The sequence below is a fragment of the Belonocnema kinseyi genome, chromosome 6 (genome assembly GCF_010883055.1).
Source record: "Belonocnema kinseyi isolate 2016_QV_RU_SX_M_011 chromosome 6, B_treatae_v1, whole genome shotgun sequence".
NCBI lineage: Eukaryota > Metazoa > Arthropoda > Insecta > Hymenoptera > Cynipidae > Belonocnema > Belonocnema kinseyi.
In genome coordinates this window covers 117,027,431-117,045,067 of record NC_046662.1, presented here as the reverse complement: position 1 = coordinate 117,045,067, position 17,637 = coordinate 117,027,431, and the positions used below count along the sequence as shown (strand labels likewise).

General features: G+C 33.2%; 1 protein-coding gene across 15 annotated transcripts in view; it reads right to left on the bottom strand.

Annotated features, from left to right (window-relative positions):
- LOC117174093 (histone deacetylase 6) overlaps positions 1-17,637 on the bottom strand; it is a 788,923-nt gene that overhangs the window by 294,591 nt on the left and 476,695 nt on the right. For all 15 annotated transcript variants that reach the window (XM_033362808.1, XM_033362803.1, XM_033362813.1 and 12 more), the window contains one exon: positions 11,796-11,965. In XM_033362808.1, coding sequence (XP_033218699.1) covers positions 11,796-11,965 — 170 coding nt within the window. The remainder of the gene's footprint in view (positions 1-11,795; positions 11,966-17,637) is intronic.

Below are 17,637 nucleotides of genomic sequence, written 5' to 3'. Positions count from 1 at the left end.
TAAAGAGTACCAAAGGAAATTTAATCGAATAATTCCTTAAAATGTTACCGTGTTTACAGACTACAACGAAAATAACGACAACGACCAAAACGACGGCAGACAAACACCAACGTAAAAACTATGTTTTCTTACTCAGGGGATCTCAAAACGTCGACATTTGATGGAATCCACGAAAATCATTTTTCACATAAAACCAATAACTTCTCATTAGGATTAGAATCTAATATATATTCGATTCGAGAAAATTAATCGTCGGTTTTGCATCTGCAAGCTATTTGAGTCGAGGCTCAGCTGCCATTCATTTTATATTTTGATGAATTTTACAAACACAAAGTGAACTTGTGCGAATAACGCCGTCAAGAATAAATTTATCAAATATTTGTTTCAATTTTTTTCTTACATTCTACCCTAGGTTCAAGCTTGGTTATTAAAATCGCAAAACTTCAAATAATTATTGCACTTGTCACGTGATTTGAAAAAATTCAGAACAATAATATTTTTATAAATATTGCTAAAATTTATTTAAATGTGACAAATTATGATTTTTTAAATCGTGTAAATATTGATAAATTTTTAAGATTTTGCGACTTTTCTGTATCAATATTTGATATTACTGTGGATTCAACATTATGTAGTTAATTTCTGTTAGCCTACGGGCGGCGAATTTCGCTTAAACTAGGAGCGACAATACTTAAATCCGCCATTGACAAGAACTTAAAATATGTACATTTTTTCAGAATTATTCAAATTTGTCAAAAACAGCGAGATTCGAAATAGCAATGATATTTTTTCTCTTCCTCTGCTTATTTCTTATTTTATGAAATGAAAACGTGAACGTGAAAAAAGAAAATCATTTTCACGTGTTGCGCATTTTGTGCCTATTTTATTTAATTTATTTTTTTAGAGTGAATTTATTTTTATCAAACGAATCGTGTTCCGTCGATTTTTTTAACAAACAATTTTAGACTTAATTCAAGCTTTTTTCGGAGAAAGTAATGTGTCAAAAGGGCGACGTTCGTGGCAAAAACTTTTTCCCAGAGAAATCTTAATACTCTGAAAAGTTTAAATAGCTCTAAAAAGAGGTTCGTTCATCAGATTATCAATAAAAGAGAACGATCAACACGAAAAAAAGGTTTTAACACATGTTTCTATATGTACGAATGTATGTATGTCGGTCTGTGAGCACGATAACTTTTGAAAAAATTAATCTTTCAGATTGGTCGCCTTTGTTACACTCTTTTAGTACCGAAAACTGAACGTCAAATTCGTTAGCCAGGTATTTTGGATACAAAATTAAAAACTTAAAAAAATTTCTAAACTCATGAAAGAATTTTTTTTAACAATTAAAAATTCAATGTACGGATGCTCGAACACTCAAGTCAAACATTTTATCCTCACGACTTTTTTCTATACAAAAAAATTATCCGATTCAAAGCATTTGCAAGGTGAAATTAAATTAAATTTAAAAAAAAACACTTTTTGAAATCCATACAAGATTATTCTAACAATTTTTTCATTTTTCATGCGAAAATTAAAGTTTTTATTAAAAAAAAAAATAAATAAAAAACCGAAAATTCTATTTTGTTATCAAATTAAGCTAGCTACGAAAAAAGCTGAATTCACAAAAATTACGTGCTTAATAAGCTCCAAATTTGTTATTGTTTATTTTTTTTATAGGACAGGTAGATTTGGTTTTATTCGTAAAAAAATCACACAAAAAATAAAAAGATAAAAATCTGGGACAAACGACACAACACATGGAAAAAGCAATAGGACAAAAGTTTTCACCCAAAAAAGCTAAAAATTCCTTATAAATTATTTTTTAATGAAACGCGCTGTTTTCAGACATAAGGTTTTTAGCATGCTAAATCCGAATCCGGTGTCGGTTGACCTTCATTAGTTCAATATCGAGGTCATTTAAAGGTCAAACCAACAAAATAATCTCAAAAAAATTTGTAGAAATTTATGTATAAGTTTTAAGAGTCGTAGAATCTAAATCCTAGGTCACTTTGACCATGTCTAGTATTTTCAAGGTCATTGAAATATGAAAATAACAAGCCATATATCGAGTTTGATGGACCTTCATCAATTCACGTACAAGCTCATAATAAGATCAAAAAATTAACAATCCCTCATAAACAATTACGATAGACATATTTTTTTGTATCAACTTGTGTTCATGTTTCCCGCTCATATCGTACTCTATTACTATCAAATGATCAACGTAACGGTTTTTTTCGCTTTTTGCCTGTAGTTTTACACTCTCTTTTCAGTTACCAGCAGTAATCAGCCATCATAGCGACATCCCATCTGCCTTAGTAGCGCTTTTCCATTTCTTTTATGGCTTGATGGAAGCGCTCTCCTTGCTCTTCACTGTAATCGCCACAATTCTCTGGATATCGATCCAGGTGATTATGCAGGAAGTGCAATTTGTATGACATCAGGAACCGCATTTTTCCAAAGTTCTTAATCATTTCGGCTACTTTAAATTTATAATTTTCACTTCTTTTATTTCCTAAAAAGTTTTTCACAACTTCCTTGGAACTGAGCCATGCATCCCTTTGAATTTTTGTCATTGTCGTTGGAAATTTATCATCTTGTAAAAGTCTCCTTATTTCTGGACAATCAAAAATTCCTTCTTTCAACTTGGCATCAGATTTATATTGAAGCTTCTTTTCCAAGTATTTAAAACATCGACCATTTGCATCTAAGGCTTTCACAAATTGCTTCATGGCTCCTAATTTAATATGTAATGGAGAAATCAATACTTTTTTTGGGTCAACCAGGGCCGATTCAATGATATTTCCTTTTCCTATTTCAAGTGATTTCCTTTTAGCCCACTTCTGATTCGTGTAATGTTTTTCGTGATCTCTACTATCCAAAAGGCACAAGAAACACGAATTCTTTGTAAATTCAGACTGCTATCCTAGCAACCTACATGAAACTTTGAAATCACCACATGTAAGCCAATTATATGTTTTGTATTCAATGGCCTCTAGAAGTTTTTTAAGACTAGTGAAGGATTCTTTCATTGTCGTAGTGTGCGACAGGTACTGCGGCATATTGATTTGTGTTGTGAAGTATTACAGCTTTTAAGCTTATTTTTGATGAGTCAATAAACAGTCTCAAATCATCATCTTATAAGTATTTTGTTTAAGTTCTTCCATCAGTCCTTTAACATTTGAACAGTACACTAATTTTTCTTCATCAAAGACTTTTTCTTCGAAATACTGCGTAAAACTCTTACTAATTTTTCTATAAAACGTTACTTTCGTACCTTTTTCAAATAAATTTTTACTTTTTAAAACTGAAGCTAAATGTTCCGCAGCATTTTTAGGTAGTCCCAAATCTCTTACGAGATCATGAAGTTCGGACTGTGTACATTTTTCAGCAATTCTATTGCATACACCACCTGGTTTATAAACTTCATCAGAGCTTTCACTGCTATCGATTTCATATTCATCTTGATTTTCATCAACGGTCTTAGTGCTTTTGTCGTCGTCATCATCATCATCATCTTTAGATTCAATTGATAAATTTTCTATACTATCAACATCCACCTCATCAATCGTTTGAGTGCTTTCAACGGCTTTTTTTACTGATCCTACCTGGTTGTATTTTAGATTATGTAATTTTTTTATTATACTCACGGATATCGGTTTTACAGAATTAATAATCATCTTCGTTGGATGGCTCATTACATTCTGTGGGTTTAATGAAAATCAATTTAAAATCGTCTTTAGTTTTTTTCCAAATAGAAATCATTTTGCGGTAGTTATTGCAAATACTATTAGGAGCCCAATCTCCCGAAACTATATCTGAATTAAAGCATTCTTTGTATATATTCCGAAAATTTTCGTGGAACGATCGTCGATCATTTTTGTTCGGAATAAATGTTCCACAAATGAAGCAAAATGCGTTAACATCTTTCGGGTACACGTGTTTAGAAGATGAGGTCGAAGGTTTGTTTAAATTTTCCATATTTTTATATATAAACCCACTCGATAGGGACCCTGGTCCGATTGCAGGTGAGTCCCCTGTCCTGGAGGTGATAACCCTTTTATCACTCCAGGGCTGAAGAAAAGGGCTTTTCGTCTTTGACGAGGACAATGTCAACTCGTTGACGAACACACTACGGCATCATCCTCACACCCTGTCGACCCCCTGTAAGTCAGTGCACTTCCACTGGCATCGGTACCACGACTAGCGTATGAGCGAATCATTTTACACATCCCCTTACGGGGCAGATGTCATCGTCACACGACTAGTCGAGGCAACAGGTGAAAAAGAATCGATTACATACATTGAAACATCTAGACATCCGCAGATCCACACATCCATGCATCCGCACATCCACACATCCATGCATCCGCAGATCCACACATGCACACACGCAGACATTCACTCATAACTGCAAATACATGTGGACATTTATAAAAAATGTATTTTTTTATCATATTAGGGCAAAAAGAACCCACTTCTTTTTTAAAGATATACCATTCTTATGGGTACAAAGCTTTCTCTTTCAAGAAATCTACAGCAGCTAATATTGATAAGAAAGTACATTGCCTTACTTTCGAGAAATTCACAGCAGCTAATGTTAATAAAGATAAATTAATATTTCCAGTTTCTATATAGACGGAAAACTAAAGATGGTTCTAAATTAATGTTTTAAAACATTTTTTCAACAGTACCTCATTGATTTGAACGCCAAATGACCTTGACCTTGAACTCATGAAGGTCAACCGACACCGGATTCGGATTCAGCATACTCAAAAACCTACATTTGAATTTTTCAGCTTTTTTTTAGCCTTTTTCCCGAATTCGACCTTCAAATGACCTCAGATGACCTTCAGATAATCAGATATGATCAAATCAACCTGGGATTTGTATTCAGCGACCCTCAAAACATATATATATATATATATATAAATTTTTACAAATTTTTTTTAGGCTATTTTGTTGTTTTGACCTTTAAATGACCTTCAAATGACCTTGATCATTCCTATAAGAATACTAATGACGCCGTTTAATACGCATGTTGACAACTTTTGAGTTGTTTGTGGAAAAAGTCTTCATACTAGCAGTCTTCATACTAGTGGAATGGACAATTTGTGGAATCTTAGAACTGTATTCGTAAAATGAAGATTGCTACTTTAATATAAAAAAAACAAGATTTTTCTCACCAATGACTTGACGAAATCCGACAGGTCATAAAACGGATTCCTATTTCTGTTTAACAAATACATATAAGTAAAACCGTTCTTATCTGTGATTATCACCATTGACTTGTGATAGGCGAGAACTTAAGATGTCGGCTGATGAAATTCTTCTTATATAGATGCGGAAAATATTGAAGAGCAAGTTGAGGATTGAAGAGACGAACATATGAATTACAGTTTTATAGATGAATCGGAAGAAATGAATGATCAACGTACGAATTCTAATGCGTTTACTCAAGATAAAGTGAGTAACTTGGTTCGAGACACAGGACTATCGAAAGAACTTTCTGAGATAATAGCATGTAGATTAAAAGCAAAAGGGGTTCTAGCTCCTGGAACTCGTACATCCTTCTGCTGAAATCGAGATTGCTCATAAAGGAAATTTTTTTCAAATGAATTGAATTTGATATTTTGTAACTGAATTGAATTAAAATGAATTGAAGTGAATGAAATTTATTGAAGTGCGTGTAGTATGAAGCTAGTGACTGGGGTCTATTTATAGATTTTTCGAGAAGTAGTTTAAAAAATGTTTTGCTTCATAATTGCAAAATATATGCTCCTATACCAGTCGGTCATTCTGTCGTGTTACAAGAAGAATATCATAATCTTCATTTACTGCTCCAGAAATAGAACTATGATTTTCATAGCTGGCAGTTGATTGGAGATTCAAAAATAACCACTATCTTATCAGGCCAACAAAGTTCATTCACAAAACATCCATGTTTTATTTGTGAATGGGCCAGTCGAGAACAGAAGCAATATTATGTGAAACAAGACTGGCCACTTAAACAAAATTTAGCACCAGCTACTATAAATATTATACAGGAAAGTCTTTTCCCTGTACATAAAGTCATCCTCCCACCTCTACATATTAAGCTAGGTTTGGTTAAATAATTCATTAAAACAATGAAGAACTTACCGGAAGAAAGTGATGCATTTATGTACATCTTTGAGAAGTTTCCACAATTTTCTGAAGCGAAGATTAATGAAGAAGTGTTTGATGGCCCAAAGATAAGGGAACTGTTATAGGATAAAGAAATTAAAAGAAGAATGGTAAACAGGGAGTGAACGGGATGGCAAAGTTTGAGAGAAGTTCAAACAACATTTCTAAGAAATAATAAAGGATGACTAATTAATTTAAAGATCCATTTTCTTCACTGCCATATTGATTACTTCCCGAAAAAATTGGGGGACTTTAGCGAGGAACAGGGTAAGAGATTTCACTAAGACTTCAAGGATGTTGAAAGAAGATGCTAATGTTATTGGGACTTAAGAATGATGGCGGACTATTCATGATCACTTAAGAGAGATGCTACTGCCATACATAAAAAAAAATGTCTTTGTAGATCTTTTGCCAGTAAACGACCACGTTATTCGTGCATTTATTTTGTTAGTGATAACGCATATATGACCTTCATATGACCTCTAGAGGTCACTGGTACCCGTGGGTAAAAATATATCAGAACGTAAAATTTCCTGCTCTTTCAGAATATGAGCTCAAAAAGATGATATCCCTCAAATAAACGAATCTGGCCTTCAAGTGACCTTGATCCACACGTATAGGGGCCATAGGAGTAACGGATTCGTGATCAGCACACCTGAAAACGTATTTTGTAAGGATCAATATCTCGATATGAACAAACCATGACAAGCTACTAGTTTCAGAAGTTCTAAAGTACGTTTTTGACCTTCATGTGACCTCTGTAGGTCTCGGGGACGGGTGGGTAAAAATATATCCGAACGTGAAATTTCTAGCTCTTTCAAAATCTGCGCTCAAAAAGATGATATCTCTCAAATCAACGAAGTTAACCTTCAAATGACCGTAGGACTTTTCGATTTCATTTTGTGGTCCTGTGTAATTTGAAATCTTTGATTAGTGCAAAAACATTTTGTGGAGAGAAAGATTTTATTTGATCTTTTCGTAAATTTTCAGTATCTACGGAATCGTCAGTAGAAGTACGAAATAGAGTTAATATTGTTATACCATTAGAGCTTATCTCTTTCGGGGTAATCATGAATCACTCAATTCTATGATGCGGTGCGGTTTACTTTAAGAACACGATCATTCCATAACACTGCTCAGACCAGGTTGCTGATTATTGTATCTAGCAATCACCCTGGATGAAAAGCTTTACAAAGTCATCATATCAAGTTTTTCACTCAGGCCCATTAGTATCCAAGGTTTTTATTTTAGATTATTTTTGTTCCACTGACACTCTTCCTCCTGCATCTCTTATAAATTATTTAAAGCCACATTTTTCTGTCCTGGAATACCTCTCCAGCTTCCTTAATGTCCATGCAATTTCTCATGCAAGCTCTTGAGTTACTGTCACTCTTTACTTAATCTACCGCTGGGTGCTCTACCATTTACATTAACTCGATAAACTTGTTTCGTCCGTATTTAATCTTTCATTCTCGGAACATGCGCAAACCATCTCACCAAATTTCTTTTAACTCTTGTTCAATAGTGTCTCATCTGCAAAACATTCTTTAAGTATTCTCATATTACTGACTTTGTCCATGATCGTTTTACAGCACACCATGCGTAGATATTGCATGCCATCCACGTTGACAAAGTTTACTTCTATCTACCCGGCCAAACCTCTTTCTAGATCTACGAAAGCACATACAACTTTTTCAGTTACTTTCAAACTTTTTTTGGTGATCAGTCTCAAGCTAAATATTTGATCCGTGCATGATCTTCCTGGCATAAATTCATTTGAGACTTCCCATATCTTTTCTTCTGTTATTTTCGTTACCATGTGAATAAGTATTTTCGAATATATTTTACTCATGGTGCTTAATAAGCTGATACATATGTAGTTATTGCAGTTGCTTTTATCTTCCTTTGTTGTATATTGGGACTATATTCGCCTTTTTCCAGTCACCTGCAAATTCTCTCATCTCGATAAATAAAGGAGAGGGTCAACAGGGTCGGTTTTTGGTCCATCTACTGATTGGTCTCAAAAATGTTTTATTTTATTCATCTAACTAGGTCTCGTAGCCCCTTAAAGGGATTTTCTCTGAAAGTGATTTGATTTCAGAAAATAGGCAGTTTTAAGTTCGTATTTTACATGGGTTTTTGAACTTTCATTCAAATCATGCTGGGTTTCAAATTGTTAGTATTGCTTCCGTAAGATCTTACTTCGCCAGAATCTGCGTACACATATACGTTACAAGATATGTTGAAGCCATCATTTTTCTTTAGGTATTTAGCCTTTAAAATTAGGCTAATTTTTCTACTGTATTAGATATGTAACCATTAAAAGAGTACAAATGTCTTACGTTATTATAGCATCTCGCTTTCGCAGGAATGAAAATACCAGTATCTATGTAATCGCTCAATGCAACCAAATGTTTGATTCTGATAAGATTATTCTTATGATGAAATAGAATGCATCGGATATTCTTAAAATATTTCATAAATAATTCTCAGAAGAACTCGTCTCTTTTGCATCTGTAATCTGACTAAAATGTACTATTAAAAGCAAATTTAAAAACATCTGATTCCCGTTCGTGCTGAATTACTTATTCATGACTCTTTGGTTTTAAGAATTTGCAGCAGCATTACGACTATTTTTTCGGCGTGATAAGTAATAATTAAAAGCTAATTAACAAGAAATTATTTCACCAAGAACATTTACCCGGTAAAGGAAAAAAAAGTAGTTAGGAGCTAAAACCTGGAAAGCTAAAGCAATCTCAGATTAATGTATAAAACTATTAAATAATAAGGATTTCAAAAAAGAGTACGTTCTTTGAAGTTTATCAAGTACCTGTGTAAAAAGATTACAATCGCTACGACCCTAGGAGATATTGATAAAATGAAACTCGTCTAAAATAATATGCAAATAAGAAAATCTTCAAACAGGTCGATAAATGGAGAATAGCTTCATGCATATCCAATAAACGCGAATACAATGTGCAGGGGGAGGGGGGGGGGGTTGAATGTAGCGTAGCGGCAGTCGCACATGAACGATAGCGTTACGTTTCTTATTCCGCAGATTTGGGCTGATTATAATCTGTTTTAATATTTGCAGTATTAGCCTTTGAGGAGGGGGAGGACGAGGTACGGTGCCCCCCAAGGGCTCCTCGAAGGTTGTAGGCGAATAGGGGCGCCCGACCCTTGACTTCCTATATGGCGCTCCCCCTCTCCCCTCCTCCTCTTTACCCGAGGGCGTCAAAGTGGCTCAGGCTGAAACTGAGTGTTTCTTAAGAAAGATAACTTAAACATAATAAATTAATTATGCAAAAACACATGCAAAATACGAACTTAAAAATGCGTATTTCTTGAAAAAATCACTTCCAAGAAAAATCCTTTTAAGGGGTTATGAGACCTAGTTAGATAAATAAATTAAAATAATTTTGAGACCAATCAGTGAATGGCCCAAATACTAGCCTTGCTGACCCTCATCCTTTATAAACTCGCTCAGCCTGTGAGGTATATATCCCCGCCGTATTTAGACATTTCAGTACTTATATTGTCTACATCAGCAGCCTTGCCATTTTTAAATTCTTAATTATATCCCTCATCTTAGGGGTACATACTCTCTTAGCGGGTTGTCTAACGTATCGTGTTCTATGTCGTAGTTGTGTTGCCCCTTTTCTTGACCCTTGCTATTTATCATGCTGGTTAACTCTGTACTTCTACTTTACTTCAAACCGATAGACGCCAATTTATTAAACAGTTTCCTGCTCCCTTCAAAATCGATTTGCAATTTCTTCTCTTCTTCTATTTTTCTTTTATCTTCACTCTCTTTGACTAGTTGTTTCACTTTCCTCTTTTTCTCTTTGTAATAATTTTTAAGTCTATTTCTGTCCTCATCACTAAGGCCTGGGATTCTCAATTTTATTAGATACGCTTGTTACTTTTCGTGAACGGCTGCGCGGATTACATAATTCTACCAGGAAAAACCAGAGATTATTCCCACAACAGTAGTACCGCACACTTCGGCCGCACTTCTACCCAGTGGGTACAAAATTGGGCGACGTCTTTACGACATCGTTACGACATATTTACGACAACTTTACAACATCCTATGTTCATTTCGTTTCGGTGTCTTAACGATAGCGTAAAGACATCGTCAGATCATACGACTTATTTACAATATCGTAAAGACACCTTAACGACATGGACATAGGATGTCGTAAAGTTGTCGTAAAGATGTCGTAAAGACGTCGTCAAACTTTGTGCCGACTGGGTATCAATTATATCCTGAAGGTAGTCCATGCGCCCTCTATATATTTATTGCGTATTATCACCTCCCAAGCTGCCCTAACTATGCGTTCGTATATCCTATTCTGAAAATCTATTCGCACTTCTAGTACATGTAAATACTCAATTTTGATTTGCATTTGTTTCATCTTTTTGGTTCTCTTGCTTATTCATCCTTTAACATTCAGAACCTCTTATAAAATGTTCATCACTTACTAGCTCTTTTAGTCTTTTATCCGATCTTAAGTGCCTACAGTAGCATTTAAATTATTCCAGAAGGTGTTTTTACTTAATTTCTTTCACTATCAATCGGGACGCAGCACGCTATGATGTATGGTCTTCTGATTCTTACTTTTATTCTAACCCACAATAATCTGAGAACCTAAAATCCATGATCCTTGATATGATTTCTTGCTCTCCGATTCATAATAAGAGCGACCGACAGTGAGAGGCATTAGGAATTTACTGTTCACATTCACCTACAGCCTACAATTCATGAACGATTTTGGTGTTTTTTTCAGAAATACTCAGGATTAGTTCCTACAGGACGACACTAGACCCTATTTTTAAATTTTGTTTTGATGGATTTATTATTTAAACAAAAAGAACGTCAACTTTGCACATTTTAAAAAAGTTCTTTGCTTTCTCAGAAAAAAAGACAAAGGAAAATCTCTATCTATTATAATTATTGCAGATACACTTTACAAATACAAATATTTTGTTGGGTATTTGAAAAAATTGTTATAAACAATTATTTTCATACGATGATTAACTGCAACAAAAAATATATATGTATATTCATGAAAAATAACTAAATATCTAGTAGGAATAGTATTTTGAATACTTAACAACCATTTTTTAACAATTATCAGTATCATAAATATCCTAATAAACAAATAGAATTTTTTTATTTCTTAAAACAAATTTCGAATTCCTTCTACGTTACAACAAATAGCTAAAGAAATATAAACATGTTAAATATTTGTATAGTTATTAACAATATTAAAAATAAATTTAAAAATTGAGCATTTTCCATTGGAAAGAAATAATTTTTTCCACAAAATCATGTTGTAACTATTTAATTGGTTATATTTTATGGAAGAAGGGCAACACTAACTCGCGAGTGCACAGTGCGATGGAATCCCAAAAAATTGGTCAAAAGCGGAATATGTTTATAAAATGGGCCTATATAATTTGTCTTACATAAACGAACAGATAATTTTTGCAAGGTTCTTCGTAAGGAAGAACGAATTTTAATAAATAAAATATCATTAATGAAAGGATACAAAAAGATACTTACACTTGCTTCTTACAAAATATTTACTTTTATTCTATAATATTAGAATTTTGTATAGACTTACTTGTAGTATGAGGCAACGTTTGAGTACACCATATTCTCCGAGTTTTGCAAAAATATTAGTGATTCTTTCAGGTTTTTCTGGGTGGCAAGCGTCTAAAATATTATAATGCCTTAACATTCGCGAATCATAGGCAACGCTGAGTTTAAACTTGGATTGCTTTAAATTCGTACCTAAAGAAATAGAAAAATGTTTAAAATCAAGCAGGGAACGTAGTAACACAAATCAGAGATTTTATATCTTTGAATTTCATTGTGACCAATTAATTTATTAACAATAAAAAAAACGTAAATAATAATAATAATAACTCAGGCACCCGATGGTTGCTCTAAGAAAGCATCCAAAGGTGACTCTTGTCACCACCAATGCTCGCGGCTGCTCGTAATTGTATACCTAGAACATCATTGTAGAGGTTTCAAGCATCGTATTAAATTAACTTAACATTCTAATCTCATCAGTCGCTTGACTTAATCCGTGGCTATGCTGTATATAACCGGGTTTCACCAAGTGAAAGTTAAAAAATATATGCAGTAACTCAGGCACACAAAAAAGTGCGGAGCCGTGAAAACGACCTATGCACCATCGTAGTATTGGTCTAGCATGATTAAAATCTGCATTAAATGGAATTTCCTGCTTAACAGTTTTTAAAAATTTAAGTTTGAATTGTTAATTCACCTTATATTATCCCAAGTGGGCCACCATCAATTTAAGGTCCCTTTTTGGCAGTAAAACAAATTTTTTGAACAGACCTCATGTTCGAAATGACTTCGCCAGGTTTTGGTAGTGAACAAATTATTGTCAAAACTTATTAACAATGAAAATTTAATGTTACAACATGATTCTTGATTTTTTAAAATTAAACCGTTTTTTTTAGAAGAAACCATTTCTGGCTTGTTATTTTACATTTTTTTAGAGAAATATTTATTGAAAAGAAAAATAACTTTTCGATTAAAACACTCATTGTACTATTCTTTGAAATAGACTGGAGCATTTGTTTATAGAAGATTTAAAAGAAATTCCATGTGCTTATATTCAAGAGAAATATTTCTAAATTGTACGTTTTTAAATCAAAATTTCAATGTAAAAATTAATAGAATCCGTTTATCTGACGAATGTTGATCATGTTGTAACATTACATTTTCATGGTAAATAAATTATGCAACAAAAATGTTGTTTGCAACCAAAACCTAGAGAAATCTTTTCGAAAATAAGGGCTATTAGAAAATTTATTTAATAGAGGAAAAAAAACGACTTTCGATTTATAGTGGCCTACTTGGGATGAATTTAAATAAACTAAATATTAAAACACGAAATAAAACTGGCAAACAGAAAATTTTAATCAATGCAGATATTGACAATGCTAGACCAATTTAGTGAATTTTTTTTATCAAGACAATTTAGACAAATATTTATGCAATACTACAGTGCTATATGGGTCACTTTATTGTCCCCGCACACTTTTAAGATTCTCATCCGAGAATCCTCGGTTTTTTTTCAAATGTCCACGTTTTGAGATCCACTAAATCCGAAAAACAGGTTTTTACGAATGTGTCCGTCTGTCGATCTATCTGTATGTTTGTTCGTCGATGGTTGTGTCTGTAGATTTTTAGATTATTTTTTTTTTAAGAATGCGCATTTTTTTAAACGAAACAATGAAACTACGTGTGTTTTTATACAAATGCATGTTATGAATTGTAATAATATTCATTTATGGAAATGATACACAATTTGAGGGACAAACTCGAATGCGAAGTACGAGATACGTAAGAGATACAAAAGAGAATTCACAATCACCAAATTACTGTTGCCGATGCTTTGACCTTTAGTTTTAAAAAGTCTGTGCACAAGTGTGGGGAATATGCGAAGACTGAGCGCATAGCGCGAGGTAAAAACATTATCGCAAAATGCGAGGTAAATATATTACTGAGTGCGATGCGCAGAAATCAACAGTCGCGCAACCTAGGCGCGCTCAAACTTGCAAAAATATATTCTTATTCTTAAGAATGCGGATAAAAGGCAGAAATCTCGATTTTTCTTATTAAGTATGATAACATTTTAATAGATTTAAGAAATATTGTGAATGTTTTACTTAGATTTCAAGAAATTTCAAGAATGGCAGTCAGAAGACGAAGGCTCACTATCTCTATTATATTTCACAGTTATATGTCATAGTATCTATATTTACAACTATGCGTCAATTTAAATACAATTTTTAATGATATTTTGCGTAATTTTACAGTAAGAACTAGAAGATATAACTAATCTTTTTTCTGAGAAAGCATTCTGGGCAAAAATTAAAACCCCATAAAAAACAGGTCCTAATTTAAAATAATTAGTTCTTAAAATTCAGGGAAATATTTTATTGATTTAATTTCACATGAAATCTGACTCAATTTGAAATTCTTTTTCCTGAAAGCTCTGTTGTTTTTTTATAACTGAAATGAAGGATAATTTTTAGAAAACGCATAGTCTTTCCCAAATCGGTCAGTTTTTAAGAGACTAACAACGACGGCGGTCTTTCTAACATAAGGTAAAAAACTTCCCAGTTTTTTTCTGCGCATACATATGTCGTATCCAAACATTTAAAAAAGCTTTTTACTGTAAAATAAATGATTCACGAAATTTTTCTTTGTAAATGGGCATGGTTACCGATTATATTTTAGAAATATCAAAAAAGCAGAAATTATGAGAGGAATATTGCATTAATTAGATAAATTTAAAACGCGCATATGTCGTAACTGTTCATTTTTTGTGGGTGGGAACCCTGATTTACAATGATCTGCAAAAAATTTTTCGTACTATTCAATAAAAAACCACAGGACTTAAGTGGACTCTTAAAATTTTTTAGATTATGTTTATGAAATACTAGACAAAATGGCTTTTTTGTTTGGCCTCAGTTTCTGAAGTTTTCTTTATCAATGATTTTCAAGGGCCTTAGCAACCAAAAAGTAATTAACTTTTGCAATTTCTGATTTCTGCAAATGAGAGAGCAACTTATATACTGACGAATGGTGATGAAAAACTGAAAATCGATTTTGCGGGCGTTAGGTTCCTTTCTTCGCATTCGAGATCTTATACTACCACATTTCAAGTTGTTTTTAATTAATGTACAATCTAACTTATACTTATTTAAACTTGTTTTCATGCATTCATTGGCGGAACAAACAGGTTCTACCAGTGTTGAAATTTTTGTTCTATTATGGCGTTGGGATTTACTGACGACAGCTTCGTAAACTCCTGAAAATAAACATAAATTAGAAGCATTTCTTTATGTGATTAAAATTTTAGAACATTTACGAAATGTTAAAATGAGTTATCACTATACTTTTTGGCATAAAGATTTAGTAGTAAAATGGGGGGATGCTTTTTGCATAAACCTTCTCACTACTCAAATGCCTGCTTGCGAACTCGGCTACGATATTCGTTCTGAAAAATGTGAGTCAAGAAATGTAATATTATCTGAAGAAATATTTAACTCGTGTTAAGAAATTAATAAACTTAAAAAATAACTTTTGTTGTCAATTATATGTACCTTTATTCATTTTGGAAAACATTTTTTCCATTGAGCTGCATATTAATATTAAATTGCAGAATATGTTTAAATATTTTCCTAAATTTCTTGTTTTCATTTGTAATGATTACATGAATCCCTATCAGAAGACAACCATTTTCCAAAATGTATTAAATTGAACAACATTTTCAATTTATACAAATGCTAACTTTCTCTTTAATCTCTAGATCTTTTATTTTACTTAAATAATTACTTATATTTCAAGACGGACAACACATGAAAATTTGTATGCCCTGATCCCTTTCGGAAGACTGCGTGTGATCTGGACACATAAAACGCAGCCTTCTGATAGGAATATGGGCATGCAACTTTTTTTGGTGTTGACAGACTTCTAATACAAGCAAGCAGTTACATAATATTTCTGTTTTCACTGGAAAGGTAACAGTTACATTTGTTCAAAGTGATCATTTGAAAACAAATAGGTTTAATAAATTTAAAGAATGTTGGTCAACATGAAATAGAAGTAATTTGTATAAGACAATCCGAGATATTCACGTGTTGGAAAAAGTTACATTTTAGAAAAATGCATATACATTAAAGGGCGTCCATTGATGAAATGCCAAAGTAATTAAAGTCTAGGATTGTTCTATTAATAAAAAAAATCTTTATTAAACTTCAATGCAATAGTAATATTTCGGAAACTGGATTTTGTTATTTTATTGTTACGTTTAACTATGCACTTTTTCCATAGCTTCATTAAGTTTAATTTTTGAAGGTGCATAATGCACCTTTTATAGACAATGAAACCCAAAAGGATACCTTGAAAATCGTTTAAGTTGAAATTCAAGCATTATATTACTGTGTTAAAAAGAGTACATTTTTTGAAAGGAGGAAATTGTTAAATGAGATAATATATCACGAAAAACCAATTTCACTAAAATCTTTAATTCTGCTTCTTTGCGCGAATAAAATTATAGGCGTTGAAAGGAGGATGATGGGGATGAAAGAGGTGGGTCACTGTACTGATAAAATGCTTGGAAATTATATAAGTAAATGCTTCCTAAAAGTATTTATAAATTGCCCCAGTGCTTACTGTTTGCGAAAAAGCTACTTCCTATTGGTGTCACCTGGGAAACGTGTGACATCGATACAGTGGAATTCTTTGAAGGTCAGTTAATAGGCAGCTCTAGATTTTTTTACTACTCGAATAATAGATTCCTAATTTTTTTACTCCTCTAAATTATAGTACTAAATTTTCTTGCTATTCGAATTTTAAGTTCGAGATTATTCTGGTGCTCCAATAGTAGATTCCAGATTTTTTAAATCCTCGAAATATAAGTACCGGATTTTTTTCGAACTCGAATTCTAATTTATAGATTAACTAGTTGCGCCCTTTGAGTGGAATGGAATCAACATACCATTTTAAGTATTTATCGTAGAATTCGGTCATCGAATCTAGTTTTTCGAATTTTTTAATCAGTCGTGAAACTACAACACAACTTGTAAAAAAACTTCCAAATTATTTGGGTCTCATCAAACTTCGGATGTGTCCTCCTGAGAAAATCTGACATTTTCTTACAGAGCATAAAGGTTGTGATTTCGACTATATACATATTACAAGTTGAACGTGTGTAATAGCGTCAACTGAAAATGCAACAGATTGGCCAATAACTGTATATATGCATAAGCATCATACATTTTAGGCCACTTGATTTGATATATTTCAAGAACTCAGCCCACATATTATCAACCAATACTCTTAGGACCTGTAAAAATGTTTAAAGATTCCTCCCCACCTCTCCAAGAATCATTCGACCTGTTTGGGAGCCCAAAGAATATGCAAGGAAAATTTGGTGCCAATTAGTCAAAAAGTGCGACTGCTCCCCTCCTATTTTCACCCCTCCTTCCACACCTCCTATAATTTATAGACCTGTGTGGAAGCCCAAAAAATATGCGTGCAAAGTCTGGTGCCAATCTTCTTACGACCTGTCCAGGAGCCCAAAGAATATGCGTAAAAACTGTTATGTGGATTAGATAAATATTGTGCCTGCGTCCCCCTGTCTCCACCCCTCCTATGTGCACCCTCCCATACTCTTACGACCTGACTGGAAGCCCAAAGAATATGTCTGAAAAATTTTGTGCCGATTGTCAAAAGCTGTGGATTTTCACAAGCATCATACGTTTTAAGCCACTTGATTTTGTATATTTCAAAAACTGTGCCTCCCCACTCCATCATCTCCTAACATTCTTGCGGCAGGGCCGGGGTTCCCAAGACTATGTGTGAAAAATTTGATGCAGATTGTTCAAAAACTGCGGCTGCCCCCCTCTTATCTT